We start from the raw sequence: 22,053 nt of genomic DNA on the forward strand, positions 1-22,053 counted from the left end.
ATCAGCCGGTCCCAAATGCCTTGGGAGCGGATCCAACAGCAGCCGGACTGCTGAGGCTGTGGCGCTTCCCAGAGAGATGCGGGGGACGCCCGCAGCGTGGCGGAGCAGGGAGGAGGAGCACCCTGGCCAGGGAACTAGCCCTTTTTCTTGATTAGCTCGCAAGCGCAGGAATTAAGCGTTACTTAAGTAAGTGTAAGCTCTGCAGCCTCAGGGCTTGAGTGGCGGATAAGGGAATCCACGTAACAGCCTGGTCTGGGCAAAGGGGACTGAGCCCCGCTTGCCGTGTGTGTTTGTTGTCTTTCTTCACGAGCTGCTGACAGCGAGCTTCAGTCACAGAGCAGGCTGTCCTGGCAGTGGGTTTGCAGTTCTGTCTGCCACAGCGTGTTTTCTCTTTTCTGCTTGCAGCCCGTCCCGTTCGTGCTGCAACCGGGGAGACGAAGCGCCAGCGACTCCACCCGCGGAGCTCTGGGTTTCGCACCAGACGGGGCCTCCTGCTCCAGCGCAGCCAAGGGCTGAAGCTTGAGCTTTCAGCCGAAAGCTGCCGCTGCTCCGCGGGCTGCCCTGGCCGAGGGAGCTTCCCCGTGCCGCCGCGGTGCCAGCCCCCCCGCCCCAGGGTGCCCACACGCCCCATCGCCGCCCCGGTGCCAGGGGCTGCATCCCGCCGCTCCTGCTCTCGCGGACGCTCCCCGGAGCGCGTGCTGCACGCAGCGCTTTGCGCGGCCGTTAACGGTCTCCGCGCAGAACGCGCCGGAGCAAACCGCTGCCTGGGCGGCCTCTCCCCCGCGGCAGCCCCGCAGCCCGGCGCGGCATCGTCAGCGAGGAGCGAGAAGGGAAGCGCTGCCACAGAGCGGCCCCGAGCGAGCCTAGCGCTCCCGGCCCCCGGCCCGGCTCCCGGTCGCGCCCGGCGGGCAGGGTGAGCCGCTCCACCCGGTCCGGCAGGCGCCAGCCCGCGGCCCGGAGCCGCCTGAGCTGGCGAGCGGGGCCATGGCGGCGCGGAGCCAGGCCTCCCTGCGGCGCCGGCTGCAGAGCTCGCAGGAGGCGCGGCAGCGCCAAGCGGTGCTGGTGCGGCTGCTACAGGCGAAGGTGAGGAACGCGGGCGCCTGCCCGGCCCGTATCGAGAGCTGCCCCGGGCCGCCACGGCTCCCTGTTGCCCGTGTGGGCAGCGCCGGGCAGGGCCCGGTGCTGGGGCTGTCGGGACCGGGAGAAAAGCCGGGGCGGGAGGAGCCGAGCCCCTCACAGGCTGCAGCCGCTCATGGCCATTGTGTGTGCCCATCCAGGTCCTGCAGTACCGGGCTCGGTGTCGAGAGCTGGAGCGGCGAGCGGGAGCAGCAGGGGTGAGTGTGCAGGTTGCGGACGAGAGGTCGCCTGCGTAGCATTCGTTGACGCAGACAGCACAAAGCTCCCCGAAGCCGGGGCAGAGGAAAACGAGGTTCTGCCACCTGAGGCTGGAAGGAAGCCCTGTACGGTTGCCCGTCGGTGGTTTGTCCGGTTGCCGCTCATAGAGCAGCCGGTAGGCGCAGAAATGCCCATCCAGAAAAGCCTGTCAGGAAGGCTTTTAGCTGCGTGCAAGAGGGCTTTGCTGCTGGAGCAGCGTTTGTCCTAGGTCTCGGGAGAGGGCTGTGCTGCCTGGTACGCTACATGGCTGTCTCTGAAAAAGAGCCGCTTGAAACATGGCATGTTGGAAGGCGAGAATGCTGGCGTTCCACATGCAGAGCCGGCTCTGCGCTTTTCTTTCTGCTTCATGGCTAAAGTGAACCCAGGGAACGAAGGGCAGGAGAGTGGGAGAGCGTTCCTGGGGTTCGGGTCGAAGTGAGCGCTCGCGGTCATGAGCTGAGGATACCTCGCTGTGAGAGTGCAACAGTGGGAGACTGAGGAGAGCTGCTGCCATTAGCTAGTAACGCCCCTCCCCTCCCTTCCTGTCCGTAGTCACAACACCGTTACGCCGGGAAGGAGCCCCGAGCTCCTGAGATGATAGCCAACAAAGGGAGGGGAAAGCGATGGGTGCTGACAGGAGCGAAGGGAACAGGAGAATTTGACTAAACATGTCCTTTCTCCTTCAGGGCTCCCTTGCAGGCAGGTGGGAAGCTGCCGAAGAGCACCCCCTGAAGAAAGCACTGCTTCAGTGGGAAGAGGAGCAGCAAAGGTACCAGGAAGGAGCGTTCCCTCATACTTGATACACTGGATGCTCGTGGAAGTGAGGGGAAACCTGTCAGTGCTAGCTGGTCACCCCAGGGGAAGCGGCTGGGCAAGCTGCTTTGAAAGGAGAAAGGTCCACAGTCTGTTTTCCGTGGGGCAGTCCTAGGGGTGTGTGCTGAACAGCTCTGTTTTGGGTGGGGGTCTATTCCGGGCGACCTCCAAAGGACCCTTTCCAGCCTAAGCAAATGAGCTTGCCCTCACAGAGAGCTCTCAGTTAATGCTAGAAAGCACTTCTACTGCCTCTCGGTTTGACAACAAAGTCTGTGTGGAGGGAGCTGGGAAATGACGGGGATGCTGCTTGTGGATAGCAGTTGTTCAGAGGCCTCATTGCTGTTTCTCCCTTTCAAAGGTGTAAGAAGCTGGCCAAAGTGAACACTGTCCTGCGGGAGCACCTCGATAAAGCGAATGAGGTTAATTCAGCCCTCAGAGAAAATGTTGGAAAACTGACGGCGGATTGGATGAGGGCCCAGCAGGAGCTGGAATTGAGGGAAAGTGAACGGCGCGCTGAACGTGAGGTAAGGAGCGGCTACGGGAGCGTCACGGGCGATGCCAGGGTGGAATGCGAGTGCATTTTATTTGTGGCCTAGAGGACTTGCTGTGGGAAGGTTGTGGCTCTGTTGAGGCTGTGTTGGTGTTGACGAGCAGAAGCCAGGGGTGTGAGATGGAGGAGTGTCAGCAAATTGTGGTGATGGAAGATGCCCACCTGCTGTGAGCGTACTGCTCGGTCTTGGAGGCAAATGCTTGCTGTTGCTGGGCACTGCAGGGCAGTCACAGAGGACCGCTCGTCTTTTTAATAGTCCTGAGGTGTCTGTCTAGAGCAGTGGAGACCAGAGAGGACTGTGTGCTTTGAGGTTCAGAGGAGCCAGCAGAAGAACAAGGCAGGCCTCCCTTACCTCCCGTAACAGCCTGTTGGCAGGAAATCTGACGCGGGTCTCGGAGGGGCTTGTTTTTGTCTTCCTCCACCACGACCGCTGGACACCTCGGCAAGGCGAGAGGAGGAATCGTGATCAGTTTGCTTTGCTGCCGTCCACTCCTGCAGGAGGAGCGTGGACGTTCCCTTCTTGGCAGTCAGGTGGCAGGTCTGCTGAGGATGCTTCTGTGGTGGCTCCTGAGCCCTTGATGCCCCTGTTGCAGTGGTTGCTAAAGGAGACCTGGGGATGGTGGCTGTAGTCTCTCCTGTGTAGAGAGACTTGTGCAGTGGCAGCGAAGGCTGACTTGGCATTTCTTTTTGTCTTTGCACGTTCAGCTTTATGACAGCTACTTAAGGGGTGAACATAACCGTCTCCTCGGCCTGTGGTGCCAGGTGGTAACCTTCCGCCGCCATTTCCTGGCAATGAAGACTGCCACTGACCGGTGAGTAGAAGCTAAGGCTAGAGCTCTTGCAGAAGAGCTGTAGCTTCCCTTCACACCTGCTTTTTGAGCCTCGATGTTAACTTTAGTTGTGGCTAAAGCTCAGATTTCTCCTAAAGCATTAAGCGTGCTTTAGGCTATTTTCAGAAGCATTTTGTTCGATGCTGGTTTTCAGGTAACGCTGAGGGGCTCGGGCTATAGGCAATGCAGGGGCCTTATTCAGGTGACTTGACTATGGTGATGTTTGGGCATATTCACAGAGACACAGGCGTGTGTGGACACATTGGAAGAGACTCACCAGCGCTATGCATGCCGCACGTAGAGCAGTCCCTTCTATAGAATGATGAAAATCTGCCTTAAATCTCACTGAGTTTCTTTTCCCACTGCTCCCGATGGAGAGATCATTCATGGATATATTTTTTTTTTTTCTTCTCAATTCCAGCTTACATTTATTCTGGTCGCTTTGTATGTGCTTAGTCCTGTACCAGCATTGCTGAGAGAAAGAATATCTTCTCTACCCTGTTTCTGCATTTATCCAATTAATTTTGCTTAGTCCAATACCTCTTTTTGTGATTGTTTTCTTGTATTTGGGCTCTCTGAAGTTCCTTTCTCACAGTTGCCTTCTACACAAACAAATGTAGCGTAGCCGTAATAGTACCTTCTTCTGGTGTCAGCATGCAGTTTATTTCCAACTCTGGGTTATTGTCAGCCATTTACCTTCTTTGGCGATAAGCCATCCTTAGTGTGTGGAGTGTGCCTGACTTACTATTCAATTCTTGTGATATTTGTGCTTTTTTTGCTACAACATTTTAAGCTTATTCTTACAGCACCTTGCTGGAATGTTTATTCTGTAGATATTGTTGTGAGCCTCTTAGCAGTCCAAGGGTTGATAATAATAGCCCGCTTAAGGCTGATCCCCTAGGTAGGTATAGAAGCTGGGGACCTTGGTAAAATGCCTTACATCTGTTGATGATAACTAGAGGATATTAATAAGAGAGAGCAGGAGCAACAGTTAATAAGAGTAATGAGAGGCTCATGAAGACTTCTGGCTGTGCCCTCCATTTCTTCCTCTCTCTGAGGAGAAAACAGGCTCATTTCTCAACCGTCCCTAGACTTGTTGCTCACCTGTCAAGATGTGTCCTGGTCCCAAAGTGTCAGATGAATGATTCGTCCGCAACGAAGATGTCATCTTTCCTGCCAGCTTTTACTGTTGCACAATTACGTGCTTCAGAGGTGAGTCGGCTGCTAAAGATGGTGGCGTGAACATGAGCTCTTTCTTTATTCTTCTTCAGAGATTTGTCTGAGCTGAAGGCAGAGCAAATGAGGGTTTCTGGATCTATACTTGTAAACTGCTCCCATCTAAAATCCGTCGTACAGCTCCGGCAGCCCATCACGCTGGGTAGAGCTGTCCTCAAGGATCGGGCAGAGCAGCAAGCGGGACAGGAGATAAACCAGGAGACTCAGGAAGTGATGAGCTTACAAGTCAAGGGGGACCTGGAGAAGAAGGAGCTTCAAGACAGGTGAAGGTGTTTTAAATGTGGCTGTTGCCAGCGTGATCTTTTGTGGCTGCTGCTTGGATTCCTAGCTGGGCTGTGCTCACGTTTAAAACACAGCCATTCTGCACAGCCTTGTTTCTGTCCCTCGTCAAAGTACTGCCTTCCGCAGAAAGGACAGAAAAAACGGTCTGAGTGACAGCAGCTCTTCTGAGTAAGCCCGGACTGGAAAAGAGATTGCGTCTTTCAGTGCTTTTGCCGTTAAGTGGTTCTTGGTGAGCGGTTGAGACCAGTATAAAGAGAGCTCTGTCTCTCGTACAGCCCTTTTGCTAGCCAGGGCTGTGCTAAAGGGAGTTGGGAGGCATTTGCCCAGGGCCATCATAAGCAGTGTAGCACCTGTGTACTGACAAGTCCTTGCAAGGCTGAGTGCAGAAGGCCTCTTTGGGGCAAGAAGTGCTGTTTTGCAACATTGAGCATATGAACCTGTAGAGATGAATGCTGCCCTTGCTGTATTTTCTGGGTTGAACTTTCTCTGCTATGCTTCTGGGAGCTGCTGAGCTCTTTAACAGGCGATGGTGTGCAATGCTTCTGGAATGGCACGTGGACCTTCTGTTCTCAGGGTGGTGGAGCTCTCGGCCTTGCTTGTACAGTCTCAGAAACAGAATGAGGAGAAGGAGACGACCATGAGGACACTTCACGACACCGTGGAGATTCTAGTATGTTTTCCCTTTATCTGGGAGGTGGCGCAGCGTTTGCTCTCCAGGCTCAGCACAAAGAGGTGTAGCTTCCTCAAGAGAAAGAGTGGCAAAGGTGCTAACTGTCTGGGAACGTCAGGCACATGGCCCAATATTCCTCGTGCGTTGGGCCCATGTGGAGTCAGTCCAGGTGCAGGCAGTGGCAGGGGGGCTGGAGACAGTTCAGGTGTCTTCCTCAGGGGGGTTGCAGCGGTGCTATTGTGCCTGTGGCTTTCAGTCTCTAGGGATGAGAGTTCCTTGGAATGGATAGCTTGACAGCAGTCTGTAGAAACTAGCTGTTGGTCTTTCTCCTCTTAGTTTTTGCAAAGAAGAAATTGAATAGATGTGGGAGGGAATATACTGGAGTCACTAGGGCTGAGGCTTATCGGCATGGCAGTGCTACTGAGGATGGGAATGCTACAGAGGGGAGCAGCTCTCCCCTGCCCACCCTTGCCTTATTCTGTTCCCAGGAAGGAAGTCGATTAGAGAAAGAATATGAAGCTTCATTGACTAGAAGTGTCAAAGAAGAGAATCTTTCCCTCCAGAAGCTGATAAAAGATATAATGGAGGTGAGTACAGAGTTCAGAGACTCATAGAACCATGGAATAGTCTGGGTTGGAAGGGGCCTTTAAAGATCACCTAGTCCAACCCCCCGGCAGTGAGCAGGGGCATCTTTAACTGGATCAGGTTGCTCAGGAGTTGGGACCACAATCGCGGAGCACTTGTGGCCACAGGGACAAAACTGCTTTGTTGACTGAAGAAATGAGAGAATTGAGTTTTGAATGACTCTAGGGTGAAGTGGGGGGAAAAGGAGAAATAGATAAAGGAAGCCCAATAGAATGAGCAAAGAGTAACGGCTTGATGCGGGCTTTCAGGTGGTGTTAGATGACAGTGACAGTACGGTCAGCATTACCTGCCCTGAGAGTTCCCAACATGCAGAGCCTAGCAACATCCTCTCTTGTCTGAGCCCCCTTGATGCAGAGCGTGCCTTTGTATTGGTTCAGGAAGCACTGGCAAGGAGGCGAGGAGCAACACAGGTGAGAATTTCTGCTTGTCTTCCCTGCTGGCTCAGCTGCTAATGCCATGCTTAGCTTGACAGCTTTCCATTTACTTTGCCAGTTGAGCCAGTTCCTTTCTAGCCTGCCCACTCGAGTATTGCTACCTTGAGTATTACCTTGGCAGTCTCGCCAGCTCTGTGTTCTACTTCTTTTCTCTCCTTGATCTCCACCCCCTCGTGACAGCTTTTGCCTTCAGGCGAGCTGTCTCTCTGCTTGCTGCTTCCACTCCAGCTACCTGGAGCCATCTTCCCTGCTCCTTATGGCTTTTTTGTGCTCTTTCCCTGCCCATTCCTTGCAGGCCGTAAGAGAAGAGCTTTCTGCCAGGCAGGACTCTCTCAATTTCCTGCAGCAGCAGCACAGACAGCAGGAAGAGAAGTGCAGGAAGCTGCAGCAAAGGCTTGAGCAACTGGAGGAGGAATGCAAGGCGTCCAGCAGCCACCGGCAGCACCTCCAGGCTCTGGTAGAAGCCCTCCAAAGGTGAGTGTTTCCTCCTCCTCCTGCGCTCTAGAGGCAATCTGCTTCCAGTGCTGGGAGTCCGGAGGATTTATGGGCAAAGAACTCGCCTGCCCTGCCACGCTTGGCACTTTGTCATCCTCCTGTCACTGCTTTTCATGCTCTACTGTGCATCGTAAGGCTGTCTTGGAGATTCCGAGCGTTGTTGGACTACAAGAGGCCTCCCTCTCGACATGCTGCTTCTCTGAATTGTGTTCTTTGGGTGCCCTTCCTAGCCACTGCTGCTCACTGAATGAAGGCAAAAGCCTGCCTTCCTTTCTCCTTCCCTCCTCGGTTACCTGGCAAGGGGGAGAGCAAGTTCTTCCTTACCGTGCTCCCCACAACTCCATCCTGGCGTGATGAAAATGGGACCTGTGACTCTTCAGGCCTCTGTGTTCTTCTAAGTGAGCCTTGTCTCTGCAGTGACTGTGCAAACCTTGAGCAAACCAGGGAAGAGCTACAGCAACAGCTTGAAGTAACGGAGCAAGAAGCCTCGCGTCTGCGTCAAAGTAACTCTGAACTGCAGTTGAAGGGAGATTCAGCCCAGAGGGAAAAGGTGGAGCAGCAACAGGCGATGGAGAGAGCACGTTGTGACCAGGAGCTCCTGTGAGCGTTAAAGCTTTCTCTGGGCAGGGGTGGGCATTGCTGGACTTGAGGAGGCCCACCGTAAAAGAATGAATTTTGCATGCTCCTCGTTTGTAGCACAGAAGGGTGATGGGACTGCGTGGGCAGGTCTGGCTACCTACTGACACACAGCATAGCTGCCTCCTTGTACTTTCTTTATGACCCTTTAAAAAAAGTCATTCCAAACCTGGCCAGAGTAGTTGCTGACAGGCATAAGCTGAAACAAGAGAGGCTCAGACTGGATTCAAGGAGAACAAAAAATTTGAACCATGAAGGCGATCATGCAGCAGAACAGGTTGCTCAGGGAGGCCATCCAGATGCCATCCCTTGAAATTTGGGAGACCCGAGTGGAGAGAGCCTCGAGCAACCTGGGCTGATCCCATAGCTGACCCCAGGTGCTTTGAGTTGAAGATTGGGCTAGAGGCCTCCTGGGGTCCCTGCCAGCCTGAACCATCCTGTGATCCTATGATTATTGGACTGGAAATTCATACACATCTCCTCCCCAAACAGATTGCAGGCTCTTCCTTCATCTCACTGCTGAAGGCAAGAGCAATTGTGGGAATATGAATCTGGACTTAGAAAGTCTGTCTTGCCCAAAGACGAACTTTGGAAAGTCTCGTATCCAATGTGTGGAAAAGGAGAGAGAGAACTAACAGGCAGGAAGCGGTTGAGAGTACCTGAACCTTTTGGAAACGTTCTGTGATTTCTGGAAGCTTGTTTTACTTTCTCAGTGACAAGTGTTTCACCTACATCAATGACAAAGAGTGAGGCAGCTCTAGTCAGGGAATTCCAGTATTTGTTAGGTGCAAATAGGAAGCTGTTGGAAGTCATTCAAACTGCCATATCTGGGACACAGGATGTGCTCTTGGTTTTGGAAATGAGCATATTTTTACATTAACCACTTGTTTGCCTTTCCCCTTCTCCTAGACTGAAGGACTTAGCCGCACTTGAAGGCAAACATTCATTATTACAGAGCGAGCTGGCAGTCGCGAGAGAGGCACTGGAGGAATCGCACCTTCAGAGGGATCTGCTGAAGCAAGAGAAACACGAGCTTACGGTGGCACTGGAGAAGGTATGGTCACCATCTTGCTAGGCAGCGCTTGTGGGAGAGGGAGTTGTGATAACAAGACCACCGCAGATGCTGCTTCTGGCAGTAGAGAACAGGGACAACGTTGTTCTCCATCTTGGAAAACGGTGATCAGAGCACCCAGGCTCTTTGGGGTAGTTAGTCCCCACGTGCTTATTGGGAGCGCTGAACTGGGAGTATGTCAGAAACGCACGGCGGTGTGGACTTGCTGCTTGAAGTCGGGGATTTTCCTGCTTTTATTGTCATGTTGTTCTTTTGTCTCTTCAGGCTGAGCAGTTGGTAGCAGAGTTGACCGGGGCTCACAGTGAGCTGAGTGCTGAAAATGCTGATCTGCATGTTGCAACAGCAACCATGAGCAGCATCAATGAAGCTCTCGCACTGGATAAAGTGCAGCTGAACAAACTTGTGCTGCAGGTGAGCAGCGCTGCCAAAGAGCTTGTGAGGTGTTTGTCTCCAGCTGCTGCTGCTTCTGAGACTTCTTGCCTTCCGACCGTACGGCTGACTGAATATGGACATGTTGTTCCTCTTCCTGTGCATGCCAAAGCTTCTTCATAGTAAACTCTGTATTTTATTTATACATAAAACTGTATTTTGTTTCCTCTCTGCTTCTGTGATTGTAGCTGGAGCAAGAGAATGAAGTTCTGTCAGGTAGAGTGGCCGACATGGCGAGAGCAAAGATGTCTGACCAGGAGAAGCTGAGCCTGTGTAAAAGAGCAAATGACGAGCTCTGCACAGAGAAAGCCCACCTGGAGCAGCTGCTGCAGGAAGCAGAGGAGCAACAGGAGAGGCTGCAGGCAGAGCTGAGGTGGCTGGCAGAGGAGAAGGAAGAAACCCAAGAGAAACTCAGTCAGGTGAGACCAAAAACCTGGTGCTTCTGGGTGGGCATTGGGCTGCTTGGCTCAGTGAAGCTGCATCCGTTGGATTCTGCAGTGGTTTTGTCCAGGAGACACATGGCAGTGCTGGAGGTCATGCTTTTACTGTCATGTTTACTTCTTCTTGGAAACGTCTTGATGGCTTGCAGAGCTTTTGATAAGCTGCAAAGAGACGATTGCATTGTCCATGAATCTGAGTGGGGCTACTACTCTCACATGTGGCCAAAGCAGCAAACTGTGTAGCTCTGAGTCCTTTTTCTGAGGTGAAAAGCAGGGCTGCATGTTCCTATTTATGTTTTTCATTGAGAAGTCTGCAACTTTCAAAACTCCATTTGTCTGAGCCTAGAGAGCGGGACAAAGCTGCAAGTCAGTGCCTGCTGTCATGTATTGCTAAGAGTGGCAGTGACATCCTGAAATTGTTGAAATGGTATTGTAAGACATACATGCAACTTTGTGGCTGGAAAGCTGCCTAGGGGAAAAGGACCTGGGGGTGCTGGTCGACAGCCAGCTGCGTATCGTCTGGCAGCGTGCCCAGGTGGCCAAGAAGGCCAACAGCATCCTGGCTTGTGTCAGAAACAGGTCCTGCCCAGCAGGACTAGGGCAGGCAGTGATCGTGCCCCTGTGCTTGGCAGTGGTGAGGCCCCACCTCAACTACTGTGTTCAGTTTTATGCCCCTTGCTCCAAGAAAGACACTGAGGTGCTGGAGCGTGTCCAGAGAAGGGCAACGAAGCTGGTGAGGGGTCTGGAGCACAAGTCTGATGAGGAGCAGCTGAGGGAACTGGGGATGTTTAGCCTGGAGAAGAGGAGGCTGAGGGGAGACCTTATCACTCTCTACAAGTACCTGAACGGGGGTTGTAGCGAGGTGGGTGTCAGTCTTGGCCATTATTAGGTGTGCGGTGGGACTCGATGATCTTAAAGGTCTTTCCCAACCGAAATGATTCTGTGATTCTATGGATTGTTAGAGTCTCTTTAGGCGTTGAGGAAGAAGAGGAGAAAGAGGTGATCACACAAGACTCTTCAGTCAGGACTAACTGATTTTGGTAGCCTGGAAGAAGAGCTTGGGAGAATCATGTCCCTAGAGGAGACTAGGGAGTTTGTCATCACGGAAATGTCAGTGTCACAATGTATGATCTTGGGTATTATGGGATAGCTTTGAGAGAATTGTTTGTTTCTGACGGTCTGTTCTCTGTTAGATAGCCTTAGTTTTGGAGTATGTGGTATGTTTGGCAAATACCCAGCAGCGGTGTTAGACTGAAGAAAAAAGCCCAAAAATTGTGGTTAATCTTCAAGCTGGAATACCAGCAAGGTATATTAGACAACTTGTTTGTGTAAGACAAGTAAACAGTGTTCTTGACATGAGCTACTGTGCCAACAGAGTCTACCATCTCTTTGGCCACATCAGCCAGACTTTAGACACCAAAGTAGGTGACACTTTGAGTATTTTCTTTTTCTAGAAGGTGAAACCATGTGTATTTTCACTTTCTCCCATGAGCAAAGATGCTTTTGCTCAAACCTTCCTGAAAATTTCCAGCACTACAATAGATCCTGGTAGAATGTCAGTTTGCAAGGTGGCAGTTCTGGAAAATGCAGAATTTGTGCATGAAAACACGTAGTGTGGGATACGTACGTTTGTCGTGAAGGAGCTGTGTGGTCCCCGGCACGCCAGTAGGGCCTTACGCATCTCTTCCAAGTTAACGGTGCCAGTGCCTTTTGGCAGCCCAGGGTATGAGCGTGGTATACAGCAGATGCTGTTAAGCTTTCAGCCCACAGTACAGGAGCTCTTTCTGCGGTAGCTGGTTCACCAGTGGCACTGGCTGGCTCTGCACAGAACTCCAGAGAAAGGGCTCTAACTGTATTTTGTCCCGCTTTCAGGTTTACCATCAGCAAGAGTTGGCAAGCAGTGGTCTGGAGCAGTTGCGCCAGGAGTCCTGTCGCCAAGGGCACGCGCTGGCCGAGGCATCCAAAGAGAAGGAATTGCTGGTGCATGAGAAGGCCGCCCTAGAGGTGCGACTGGCAGCCATGGAGCGGGACAACCAAGGCCTTTCAGAGCAGTTGGCGGAAACCAGGTAAAGGCAGGGAGGAGAGCCTAGGCAGGACGTTATTTAATGTCTGTAATTATAAAGGTAATCATTACACGAGGATTTATTGCATCTTGCGTGCTTTTCAGATGTTTTCACCTTCCATGCACAGAAAATGGAAGACTCTCGAGCCAAAAGAAAAAAGAGTCTACCATGATTTGAGTGTTATTTTCTGACAGCTAAAGCTCCCCTGAGCCTTGGGCTCATGTTTCTGCCCCCTTGCACTTCACACAGGTGTGAAGTCCAAAGCAAGCCAACTTGGCTCTGCGTTGAGTAGCAATTAAACCATGCAGACATTTACTGAAACCTGAAGTTTCTCTCTAGTTTTGGTTTCTTGTTCTGTGCCTTTGAACATAGATCTTCCCTTAATAAGTAGTTTGGCATGGGATCTTCAGAATTCAAGGCTGTTGCGTACGGACATTGTGAGGAGGACACTGCCATTTAGGGTGAAGCTAGAGGCTGAAAATCTTGAGGGCCTTCTGTTTCTAAGCTAACTCCTGTCAAGTATGGTGCAGGACCTAGAGCTGGTTACAGCAGCAGCAGAGAAACCTCTTTTGAATTCTCACCAGTCTTTGGGGATTGTTGCCCATCACTGATGCCTGGGTCCTGGGCTCCTTACCACCTGCTGTTCAGAGACAGACGTTGCGGAGAAGTTATACAGGGAAGGAACAAGCTTCTGTGCTTCTGCTGTATCGGGTTTCTGAGATCACATGTGACAAGTTCTGCTTTTCCCTTCCACAAAGAAAAAGAGAAAAAGACTTGAGATGTTTGTCCTCCTCTTAGGTGTTTTTTAGAAGACTCCTGAACTTGCAGATCTGTACATTTGGTATTTGAGATTGATTGTCGTACTTCTTGACTTCTACACTTTACCACTCCAGAGTATGTTGTTAGCAAGGCTGATAAACGCCATTTTGACTCAGTGTGTTTCTTGAGAGCTGCTGCTTCTTTGGAGCTCCAGCTTCTCTTATTTGATCCAACTGAATTATGTTTGGTCAATTATTGGGCTGTTATTAAATTATTAAATGTTCAGCTCCTTTTTTTTTTTTTTCCGCCAAAGAGATAAATGCTATTTTTAAAAAGAGATCAGTTAGTTATGAAGAACCTTTGGCAATAGATAATGAAAAATCAGCAACTGTTCTTGCCAGATGCTGTTCTCAAGAGCCTTTTGTTGTCACAGTTTTGGAGTCCCATCTTTTCTGTTTTAGAGCCTGAGTTCTATTTATCCATGAAATGGGGCACATTTACTCTGGACTGCCCGAGATCGGCGTAATCAGAAATCTGTGCTTGTTCTCCTTCTTGGAGATCGATCCTCCGTTGTCCATCAAAGCAGTGAAATCCTCCCGTTGAGGGTTTTACTGTTGTACCACTCGGGTGCCCCGTTGCCCTGAAGGACGTTACCCTGATGGCATCCCTGTACTAGTGAGGCGGTGCTGTGTATTGGAGGACGCTGGCACGCAGGGCGCTGTGTGAGGTCAGGGAGGTAACTGCAGCTCCTGGTTCCAGAATCCTGTGTATCTATGCACCAGCTGGTTGAAGTCTCTGGAGTAACAGTTTGCCTCTGCAGTACTACAGCTTCCTGTCTAAGGAGTGACAAGTCATTTGGGCTACTGCCTACTTAGTTAGCAACGTGGAAATAAAGGTAGCAAGTTTTTCTCTTGACCTTCCCAGCGTTTAAACGGAAGGATACCTGTCTCTCCTTTCAGATCGTTCTTGTTCAGATAAAATCTAGTTCTGATTTCTTACAAATGCTGCTACCAGCATGAGATTTTACTATATCACCTGATGTATTTCTTTGGCCCCTTTTAAATATAGGGAGTCTGGAAAACTACCTACCTATACCTATGCTATGAACAGCACTAAAAAGTCACGAGTCAGGGTAATACTCTTCTGTTTTCTGTGCTGCTGCAGAGCAACCTGGAAGTGCTGATGAGATTAAGGGCTGCGAGCAGAGGCTGGGCTTTTGCTTGCCGGCACAGACGTTGTGGGCACAGCTACCCGCGTGTCCTAGATCGGACAACAGCAATTTAAGATTTGTCTACTGAGATCAAACTCGGCTGGGCTTTTTTGCGTTACGCTAGGTCGTAAGGAAAGCCCGGGCATTCCCTCGGAGGGGCCTGCATTGCTCTTGCAACGGTAGAAATGTGATGTCTGTATACAAGTTTCCATGCAAGCCATTTTCCATCCTCAGGTGTAGGGACCTTGAACGACTTCCTACTGGAATAAGTCTGCGTGGATGTCAGGAGCAAGAAGCTCCTTTCTCTCCGTATTCACAACTTGCAGGTCTATGAAGGAGACCCTGGTATCCAGCCTGTTTGAGGCTCAGCAGCACTTATTTCAGCTGGAGATCAGCAGGAGTCAGCTTGAAATCCAACTTCACGCAGTCAAGCAAGCCAAGGAGGTGATACAAGGTGAGAGCCTCATGTGCCTTGTTTCTGGTGGTGCCCTGCCCTAGGGAAGGTGGTATAAAAATGGCTCTGTGTCCGCAGTGCTTCTGAGGAGTGAAGGAGCTGGAGGCAGATCCCTCCTAGACCGAAATTCAAATGGCGTAAGGTCAGTAAAGTCAGAAGCGCTGCTTGTGTAGACTCTGAATCTTGCTGTTTGCCGTGTTTGCAGGGGAAGTGCAGTGCCTTCGATATGAGCTGGAAGCAGAGCGATCTCTCATGAAGCAGGAACGGGAAAACATGGCGCAGCAGCTCTTGCGGACAGAACAGCAGTGTGACAGTACCCTCCAGCTTCAGGAGGCTGATCATGAAGCGGAAATAAACAAGCTCCTGCAAGACCTGGTAGGAAACAATATGCTTCTGAATTCTTGACGCAAGCCTTGTGGGCTGGCTTCAGGAGAAGAACAGCCTGAGCATGTGAAAGGGCAGCAATCATCTGTCACAGGCCACACGTTGCTAGGCCAGGCAGCAGAGCCAATGGCTCGCACTTGAAGGCCCGTGAAGACCCACGGGGCTATGGTGGGAGAGTATATGCAGCCACAGGTTCTGTGTGGGCGTAAGACGAGTTCAACAGAAGATTGGGTGGTCTCCACCCAAAGCGTGGCAGCTTACGGAACAGGCCCCTGGTTCCTGGTACTTCAGTTCGTGGCCTGTGTTGTGACTAGGGCATCAGGGTACTGGTCTCTTTCTCACCCTGCAGTCCACCTGCACCTTGTCATTGATGAAAAGGCAGGTGAGCTTTGAAAATAGAGACTCTGAGAATAGAGAGAAATCATGAGAAGAGAGGTGCTAGGAAACAGGCAGCCATCAAAGAGGGGAAGGAGACATCCCCTTTTCTTTGTGGTTGGACTCAATGGTCTTAAAGGTGTTTTCCAACCTAAATGATTCTATGGTTCTTCTCTGTGCTGAGCCTCCCTTTAAGTTCCTTGATGGGACATGATTTATGGATGGCAGAGAGCCACTGCTGTGCACTGTTGAGGTGGGGGTTTGTGGGAGGGATGAAGCTTTGCTTTTTTTTTGCGGAGCTTGTCTGGGAGTTCATCTTGAAGCCTTTTCCTCCACTCCTCAGGCAAGCAGAAGCAGAGCGGGGCAGAAAAGCAGAAAGAAGTGGCTGAGTGAATGTGATTCTGAGACAGGAAGAGGAGAGAGGTGACCCTGATGGCACGTGCCAGTAACTTGCTCTCCATTTGTGTTTACAGAACATCACAGAAAAGCTGCAAGCAGAGCTGGACAAAACTCGGAGAGAGATCAAGGCAGTGGAGAAGAGGCACAATGAGGAAATCCAAACCACCAAAGAGGAAATTAATACTGTTCTGCAGGAGAGGGATGCTCTACGAAACCAGGTGACTGGAACAGCAATAGATGACTCCAGTCATCAAACAGGTGGTCTCTCCCCTTCTTGCCTTTCCATTGCAGAGCAGCAGGCTGATGGGGTAGTCCCTCCGACTGCCACCTTACTGTGGTCTCCATCTCAGCTGGTCTGAAGGAGACTTACTGGTCAGCTGAATTGCAGCTGCTGCCCTGGACAGATGGGTTAGTCCCTCTGCCTGTTTGCCAGCGATCATCAGAATGGATTTCTGCTGGCCAGTTACTGCTAGCCATGTTTCGTGAGGTGGTTTTTCAGATGAACGTGGTGACCCACGTGGATTTTTCAACAAGTCGGCTGTATCCACTGTGAATCTAGTACTGTCGTGACAGGGTGAAATTTAAAGTTGTTCTGTCCCTTTCCTCACAGTGTGTGATATGTCTGGCAGTGACAAGCTGTAGTCTTTGACTGCTTTGTTCTGTTTTGCTTGAGGTGGAAGAGTTGACGTCTCAGTTAGCAGCCTCCAAAGAGTCCCAGCAAGTGATTGGCCGCAAAGCTCAGCAAGATCTGAGTGAGGCACAGGAACTGTCAAGGCAGAAGGTGCTGGAGGTTGTGCACCTCCAGAAGATCCTGGAGGAGAAGAGGAGTCAATGGGAGGAGGCAGAACATCAGAATGAGGAGCTGCAAGCGTGTCTGCAGTCCTTGCAGGAGGAAAGGAGTCGATGGGAAGAAGCGGAGCACTGCAACAGAGAATTTCAGGCTTTGCTGAAGGTCCTTGAGAGTGAAAAAGCCAGGTAAACAAAAGCCAGTGGGAGTCTCCCTTCTGTTTGATGGCTTGATGCCATTTCCAGATCTTTGCATATACAAGCGGCTCTGGCAGCATTTCCTAAAAAGCAGACTTCTGAACTACCCATGCAGAGATGTTTCATTCTCTTGATGCTGTGTTTCATTTTCTTCTAATCCTTCAGTTACTGTTTTTCTGAAGACGGTGGCTTTTGGAGTAGTCCTTCCCTTCAAAGGCGGTGTTCTTTTGTTAGGTCGGCACATTAATACTGATAAACGAGACTTGCAGGGGGTTCAAACCTGAAATGCACCGAAGGAGGCAGGTGGAGCTGCAGTACAGTGAGCTGGATTGATCCATCAGCTCCTCCTCGGGTCCAGTAAACTTGAAGCATTTGGGATCTGTATCGGTCTTCCATCCCGATACCTCTGGTTGGGAGAAGCCATCTTAAAACCATGGTTTTGAACTAAGCCAGATTCCCCTCTGAGACACCCAGGAAAGAAGAATGTTTCTGATTGCCATCTGTTTCCTCGCTCCTCAGAAAATCCCCACAGGTGTCTGGAGAGGCTCGAGCAGGGTCCCTGCCAGCCTCAGCAGCTGCAGATAGGACTGACTGTCCAAGGAGTGCACGAAAGAAGAGAAAGGGTAGGCAGGCTACTTCCCCTGGTAAAGTCCTGCCAGTCTTCAGCACATGTCTTCCCTGAAGAAGAGAAATAAAAGGCAGTGCAGTCTTGCTTCCCCTGCGAGGGATCCTGCGACTTCTATACGGATCTGAGCATTTCCTCCAAGCCTCCATTACCACGGCTGGTGTCAGCCGTCATTTCTCTAGCTGAAAGTGATATGGGTGCTGGCAAAACTCCCCAAAGATCACCTTGCTGTCAGTTGCTGCTCTTCCTATCAGGACATACAAGCTAGGGGGAGAAAATGTCTCTGCATTATTGACAAAACGTCTCCCTTGGCATCTCATTAGTCAGAAGAAAAACTTTCCTCTTCCCTGATGTCTTCATTTCAGGACTTGGTTGTGTTTCTATTCACATTCCCATCTCCAGAAAGATCGGGTATGTAGGCAGTAATTCCCCTTTCTTCTGTGGAAGCAAGCGTAGTGGGCACATGCTTGGGTGTGGCTGCCAACCTGCCTTAGGACTGAAGCAGCAGCCCGGATGTTTAGACAAACCTCAGCAGACAAAGCACTTTTCCCCTTGGTGGTGGAAGTCCTAAGAGTTTATTAAACGTTATGCCACGTAGCAATGAGTTGCATGCTTTGTCTGGCAGGCTGACCTTGTCTCTGGAAGAGAAGGAACTGAGCCTCAGAACCCTGGAAGAAAACAACCTTGCCCAGCAAAACGAGGTGTCTCAGCTTCTTTCTGCTGTTCACCAGGCCCAGAAGCTGCATTCAGACCACAGAAGGGAAATACAAGAGCTCAACAACCAGGTGAGCTAGGCACTAGCATCTTCTTCTCCAGGGACATAGAATCCCACCTTCAGCTTGTAGGCCCCAGCTTGTTTCCCCTCCCAACAACGTACACACCTGCTGTACTCTGCCCAGGGACTTTGCACATGGAGGTCAAGGCTGGATCTGCGATGTTCTGCCTGTGCTTTCCCCTATTCTCTCATGGTTCACGGCATTAAATCTCTGAGGAGAAACGGAAGGCTCCTTTGGAGCTTCTCAGTACCTCTGTTACAAACGTCGTCCCCAGATGGCGTTTCTGCCTTCGACGGGCACTGAGCAGTCTGGTGAAACAGAAGTGGTTATGGCAGTCTGTGGAAGTCACTTCCATCTCAGCCGGTTCCTCGGGCATTTTGGAGATGCCCCATGAAGGATGCTGATTGTCTCCCTTTCACTTCTACTCCTGAGCATCCCTGGCAGCCCCTCTCTCCATGTGGGGATGCTTGATCTGCCACCTCACCTGCCAGCCACCCGCTCTCACACTCACCCCGCCCACAGAGCTTCGTTTCTGAGGTTGGAAAGCACGAAAGCCTGACAGTTTGATCGTTCCTTTGGGGATGGGGAAACCGCCTTCGGGCCCCTCAGCCTCCGGATACCTGTTTCTAGCTTATTTTGCTCAGTTTGAATCCTTGGCTTTGTGCCTTCTGTTTCCAGTGGTTGATTTGCTTGAGGTGATTTCTCCTTCATTGCTTCCTCTAGTTCCCGCTCCGCTGCCTCAGGAGCAGCGGTGTCCCTGAGGCTCTGTGCGTCTGTGTTCTAGATACAGTCACTGCAGGCGGTAGTGCTGGAGAAGGAGGCTGACCTGGCAGCTCAAGAGAAGCAGCTGCTGCAGGATCTGGAGGAGTCCCGAGCCGGCGAACGTTGCCTGAGGGAGACTCTGCGCACGCTGGAGGCTGAGACGTCTGAACTGCGCTTGAGGCTTCGTAGCACAGAGAACAGAGCAGAGGCATTGGCCGCGGAGCGTCAGCAGGCTGACAGCGCCCGCTGTGAAGCGCGATCCCAGCTGGAGCAACTGCACTTGGTTCTCCACCACACGATCTGTGACAGCAGAGACTTGGTCGCTTGGAGCTCAGGCAAGTGTGGCAGACTGGCTGAGCAAGTCCATAGAGCACGTACAGGAGAGCAGATGGAGGGAGGGGTGGTTCGCTGTAATCCCGATGTGGTAGCCTCATCCTTTCCGCTTCGGCTGCCTCAAGCCTCGGGAAGTCTTGAAAGCCTGTCATCGCTGCAGAGAGGCAAGTCCATGTTTGTACATGGAGAAATGACCAGCATGAAAACGAAAGAGGGCCCAAGTCATGCCAAGTCAGAGGGCACGTGCCTTCTTCCTTGGGGCAGCGCTGGCTTTAGCGGTCATCCAAATAACGCTAGCCTGTGACACACGTCTTGCTGTAATGTGAGCTCTCGGACGACGTCAAAGGCACCGCCACCTTCTCCTGTGTAGAAAGGTGGCCTTGTTGGTTGGAGGCCCTTCAGTTAAAGCTTGAAACAGAATGGCTTCTTTCTTCAGAACAGGGACATGTGTGGGGCCAAACTGTTTCTCAGGCCAGGGACCCCCCTGCAGAGCTGACAGTGGACAGAGTGGCAGCAGCCCTACAAGACCTGCGTCAGCACCTGAAGCAGACTCAGCAAGATCTGGTAACGTATGTCTGGTGCAGCCAGAGATCCTGTCCCTCGGCGGGACAGAACCGACGAGCAGAGTGCCCAAGCCAGAATGGGGGTAAATTCTTGTAGGGCAGGTTGGCTTGCTGCCGTGGGGAGTAAGGAGAATGATGATAACAGCTACCATTACTGTCCAACACCCCCTCCTGCCTTGGCTACTTCTGCCTTAGCGTTTGCACCTCTTTGTCTCCTGCCAGCAGTGAGGTGATGCTTCTCTTCTCTCCTCTTCCAGAATGATGCGAGGAAGAAGATAGAGGACTTGAAGCTGGAGCTGAGCAAGAGGCAAGCTGAGAGGGACCATTTCAGCGCCCACAATCAAGAGCTGCAGAAACAGTTGGCTCAAAGCCAGGAAGGTACAGCTTCTCCTTTCCAACCCACTGACCCCGTCCTGTCTCACCAGCGGGGTTCTCTGATACCAGGCAGAGGGAAAGTGCAGTGCCCAGAGATGGGAAAGGGAGTAAAACAACAAGCAAGAGACTTCTCGGTAGAACTACTAGTGGAAGCTTTTGAGAGAGAAGGATCCAGTGGCTGGCAGTGCATCTCGCTGTGCTACCGGTGACACATGTGCAGAGGTGGTGCCTTCGGGTCACGGGTCACTGCTAGGTAGGGGTAGCTTGATGCCTCACAGCATCCGTCTCCATATGCTCTGTAACAGCACCAACCTGCAAAAAGGCTTGTCTTTAGTGACTTCCTTTTCCTCTTACGTGGCAGATTCACCGAGCGTTAGTTCAGTGTTAAGTTCCTGTGTTATTGCATCCTTTCTTCTGCTGCTTTTCCTCGTTCCCCGGTGCCTCGTGCTTCTGCATCCTTCTTACCTGTTTTCTTGCTGATACTGATTTGGTGTCTGAGCTTAGAGCCATAGCAAACACAGGTTCTGACTTCCCTAGCCACTTCTTACTTATGCCTTTGCTAACGTGTTCACGTTGGGTTTATCTATAAACTGTTTTTCACATGTAGCTAGTCACCTCTTCCTCTAATCTGCAGGCCATCCCAGAGCCTCCAGGGCTATTGGCCTCTCTACATCATAGCTGGACAGGCATCCCTGCTCCTTCCTCTGTCATTGTTTTCCCACTCTCCCCATCAGAAAAGCTTTTTCATCTCATCGCCTTGTTTTCCGTGTCTCAGACTGCAGGAACAGGGAAGGGTGGGCATTGCTCATTGCCTCTGCCACAGGCTGTCGCCTGCTCATGTCCTGCCTTTACGTGCTCAGCATTTCTTCATGTTCCCGCTCTGAGATGGCACTGCTGGTCATTTTTCAGACTCTTTACAGGAGAGATCGTCTCAGGCCTTAGATCATCCCTTTTTCTGGAACAGCCGTAGTTTTACCACATGTGTTACATATGATAAGAGCTTCTGTACTTTAAATTCTGCCATTGGATGGATCCTGCTTGGCCCACGCCTCAGTTCTTTTCCTCTTTAGTTCCTGTCTATCAGTTTGGTCTATTGGCTTAGTTTTAGTTCCTGTCTATCTGTAGTCCTCCTTGCTTCAGGTCTCGGTCCTGGTGTGATGCTCAATTGTTCTGGCCTTGCTGTTGTCCTAGTATCACTGGGATACTTCCTTTCTTCTTTTTTCTGCCCATGCACAACGTACTGCCCAGCGTCCTTTTGGACAAGTAGCAAAGTGCATCTTCAAGCACAACACTGACATCTGTTCTTTTCTCTAACGTCTCTTAAGTCTTCCTGGTCAATTAGCTGTGTTATAGTCAGTCTTTGCTTTTGCTGCTGCTTCCTTTTCCTTTCGCGCACTAGATCTGGCTCTCACCTGCTGTCTGTGTCCTTGCTTCGTGGACGTTGGTTCAACCTGCTTCTGACACTGTGGGTGATGTGCTGCCATGCCCTTAGCCCCGGCCTTTCAACAAGCAGAAGAGCAAACACATTTTCATATTCTTCTGAACCTTGCCACATTCCATTCTTCTTTTTTTTCTCTGCCTGGAAGTTTCCTGTACTCATGTCTACTTTGAAAGCCCGTGTGGGCTTAGTCCTGGAAAACACAGACAGGCAGAGAAAAAATGATGTTTTCTCGATAGGGTGCAAATCAGGGTTTGGTTTTGCTTCGCTTTTCACCTTCTCCTTCTCCTTCCCCTTTGCTGCTGCAGAGACACAGATGGCAGAACGCAAGAAGAACTCTCTACAAGCTGCCTTGCAGGAAGAGGCCACTGCTCTAAAGGAGGAGGCTGTGACTCTGCATCAAGAGGTGGCATCTTTGGCAAGGAAACTGGAGAGTACCGAGAAGCAAAGGAAGGATGTCCTGGTGAGGCTGGCAGATGCCGTGAAGCGCCATTCCTTACACTTTTTTTTTGCCTTCTGTTACTAATTCTGAGGAGCAACTTTTTCCGTTGGAGAGCTGATTTTGGGTGGTGGTGTACAGGTTCAGTCCAGATGTGAGAAGATGCAGAGTAGTTTCCCTCATTTTCCCCTTCCTTCCACTCCTCCTT

General features: G+C 51.2%; 1 protein-coding gene across 1 annotated transcript in view; it reads left to right on the forward strand.

Annotated features, from left to right (window-relative positions):
• Nucleotides 1-331: 331 nt before the first annotated feature.
• LOC309410749 (uncharacterized protein) overlaps nucleotides 332-22,053 on the forward strand; it is a 28,506-nt gene continuing 6,784 nt past the window's right edge. The window contains 24 exon segments of the mRNA XM_082007195.1: nucleotides 332-1,083; nucleotides 1,278-1,334; nucleotides 2,061-2,143; nucleotides 2,546-2,711; nucleotides 3,443-3,549; nucleotides 4,839-5,066; nucleotides 5,659-5,755; nucleotides 6,244-6,342; nucleotides 6,649-6,810; nucleotides 7,130-7,308; nucleotides 7,747-7,929; nucleotides 8,875-9,019; nucleotides 9,302-9,448; nucleotides 9,655-9,885; nucleotides 11,779-11,972; nucleotides 14,265-14,392; nucleotides 14,598-14,767; nucleotides 15,625-15,768; nucleotides 16,224-16,525; nucleotides 17,785-17,944; nucleotides 18,720-19,037; nucleotides 19,469-19,594; nucleotides 19,851-19,971; nucleotides 21,715-21,869. Coding sequence (XP_081863321.1) covers nucleotides 985-1,083; nucleotides 1,278-1,334; nucleotides 2,061-2,143; nucleotides 2,546-2,711; nucleotides 3,443-3,549; nucleotides 4,839-5,066; nucleotides 5,659-5,755; nucleotides 6,244-6,342; nucleotides 6,649-6,810; nucleotides 7,130-7,308; nucleotides 7,747-7,929; nucleotides 8,875-9,019; nucleotides 9,302-9,448; nucleotides 9,655-9,885; nucleotides 11,779-11,972; nucleotides 14,265-14,392; nucleotides 14,598-14,767; nucleotides 15,625-15,768; nucleotides 16,224-16,525; nucleotides 17,785-17,944; nucleotides 18,720-19,037; nucleotides 19,469-19,594; nucleotides 19,851-19,971; nucleotides 21,715-21,869 — 3,801 coding nt within the window. The 5' untranslated portion in view covers nucleotides 332-984.

This window comes from Phaethon aethereus (assembly GCF_964289735.1).
Source record: "Phaethon aethereus genome assembly, chromosome: 16".
NCBI lineage: Eukaryota > Metazoa > Chordata > Aves > Phaethontiformes > Phaethontidae > Phaethon > Phaethon aethereus.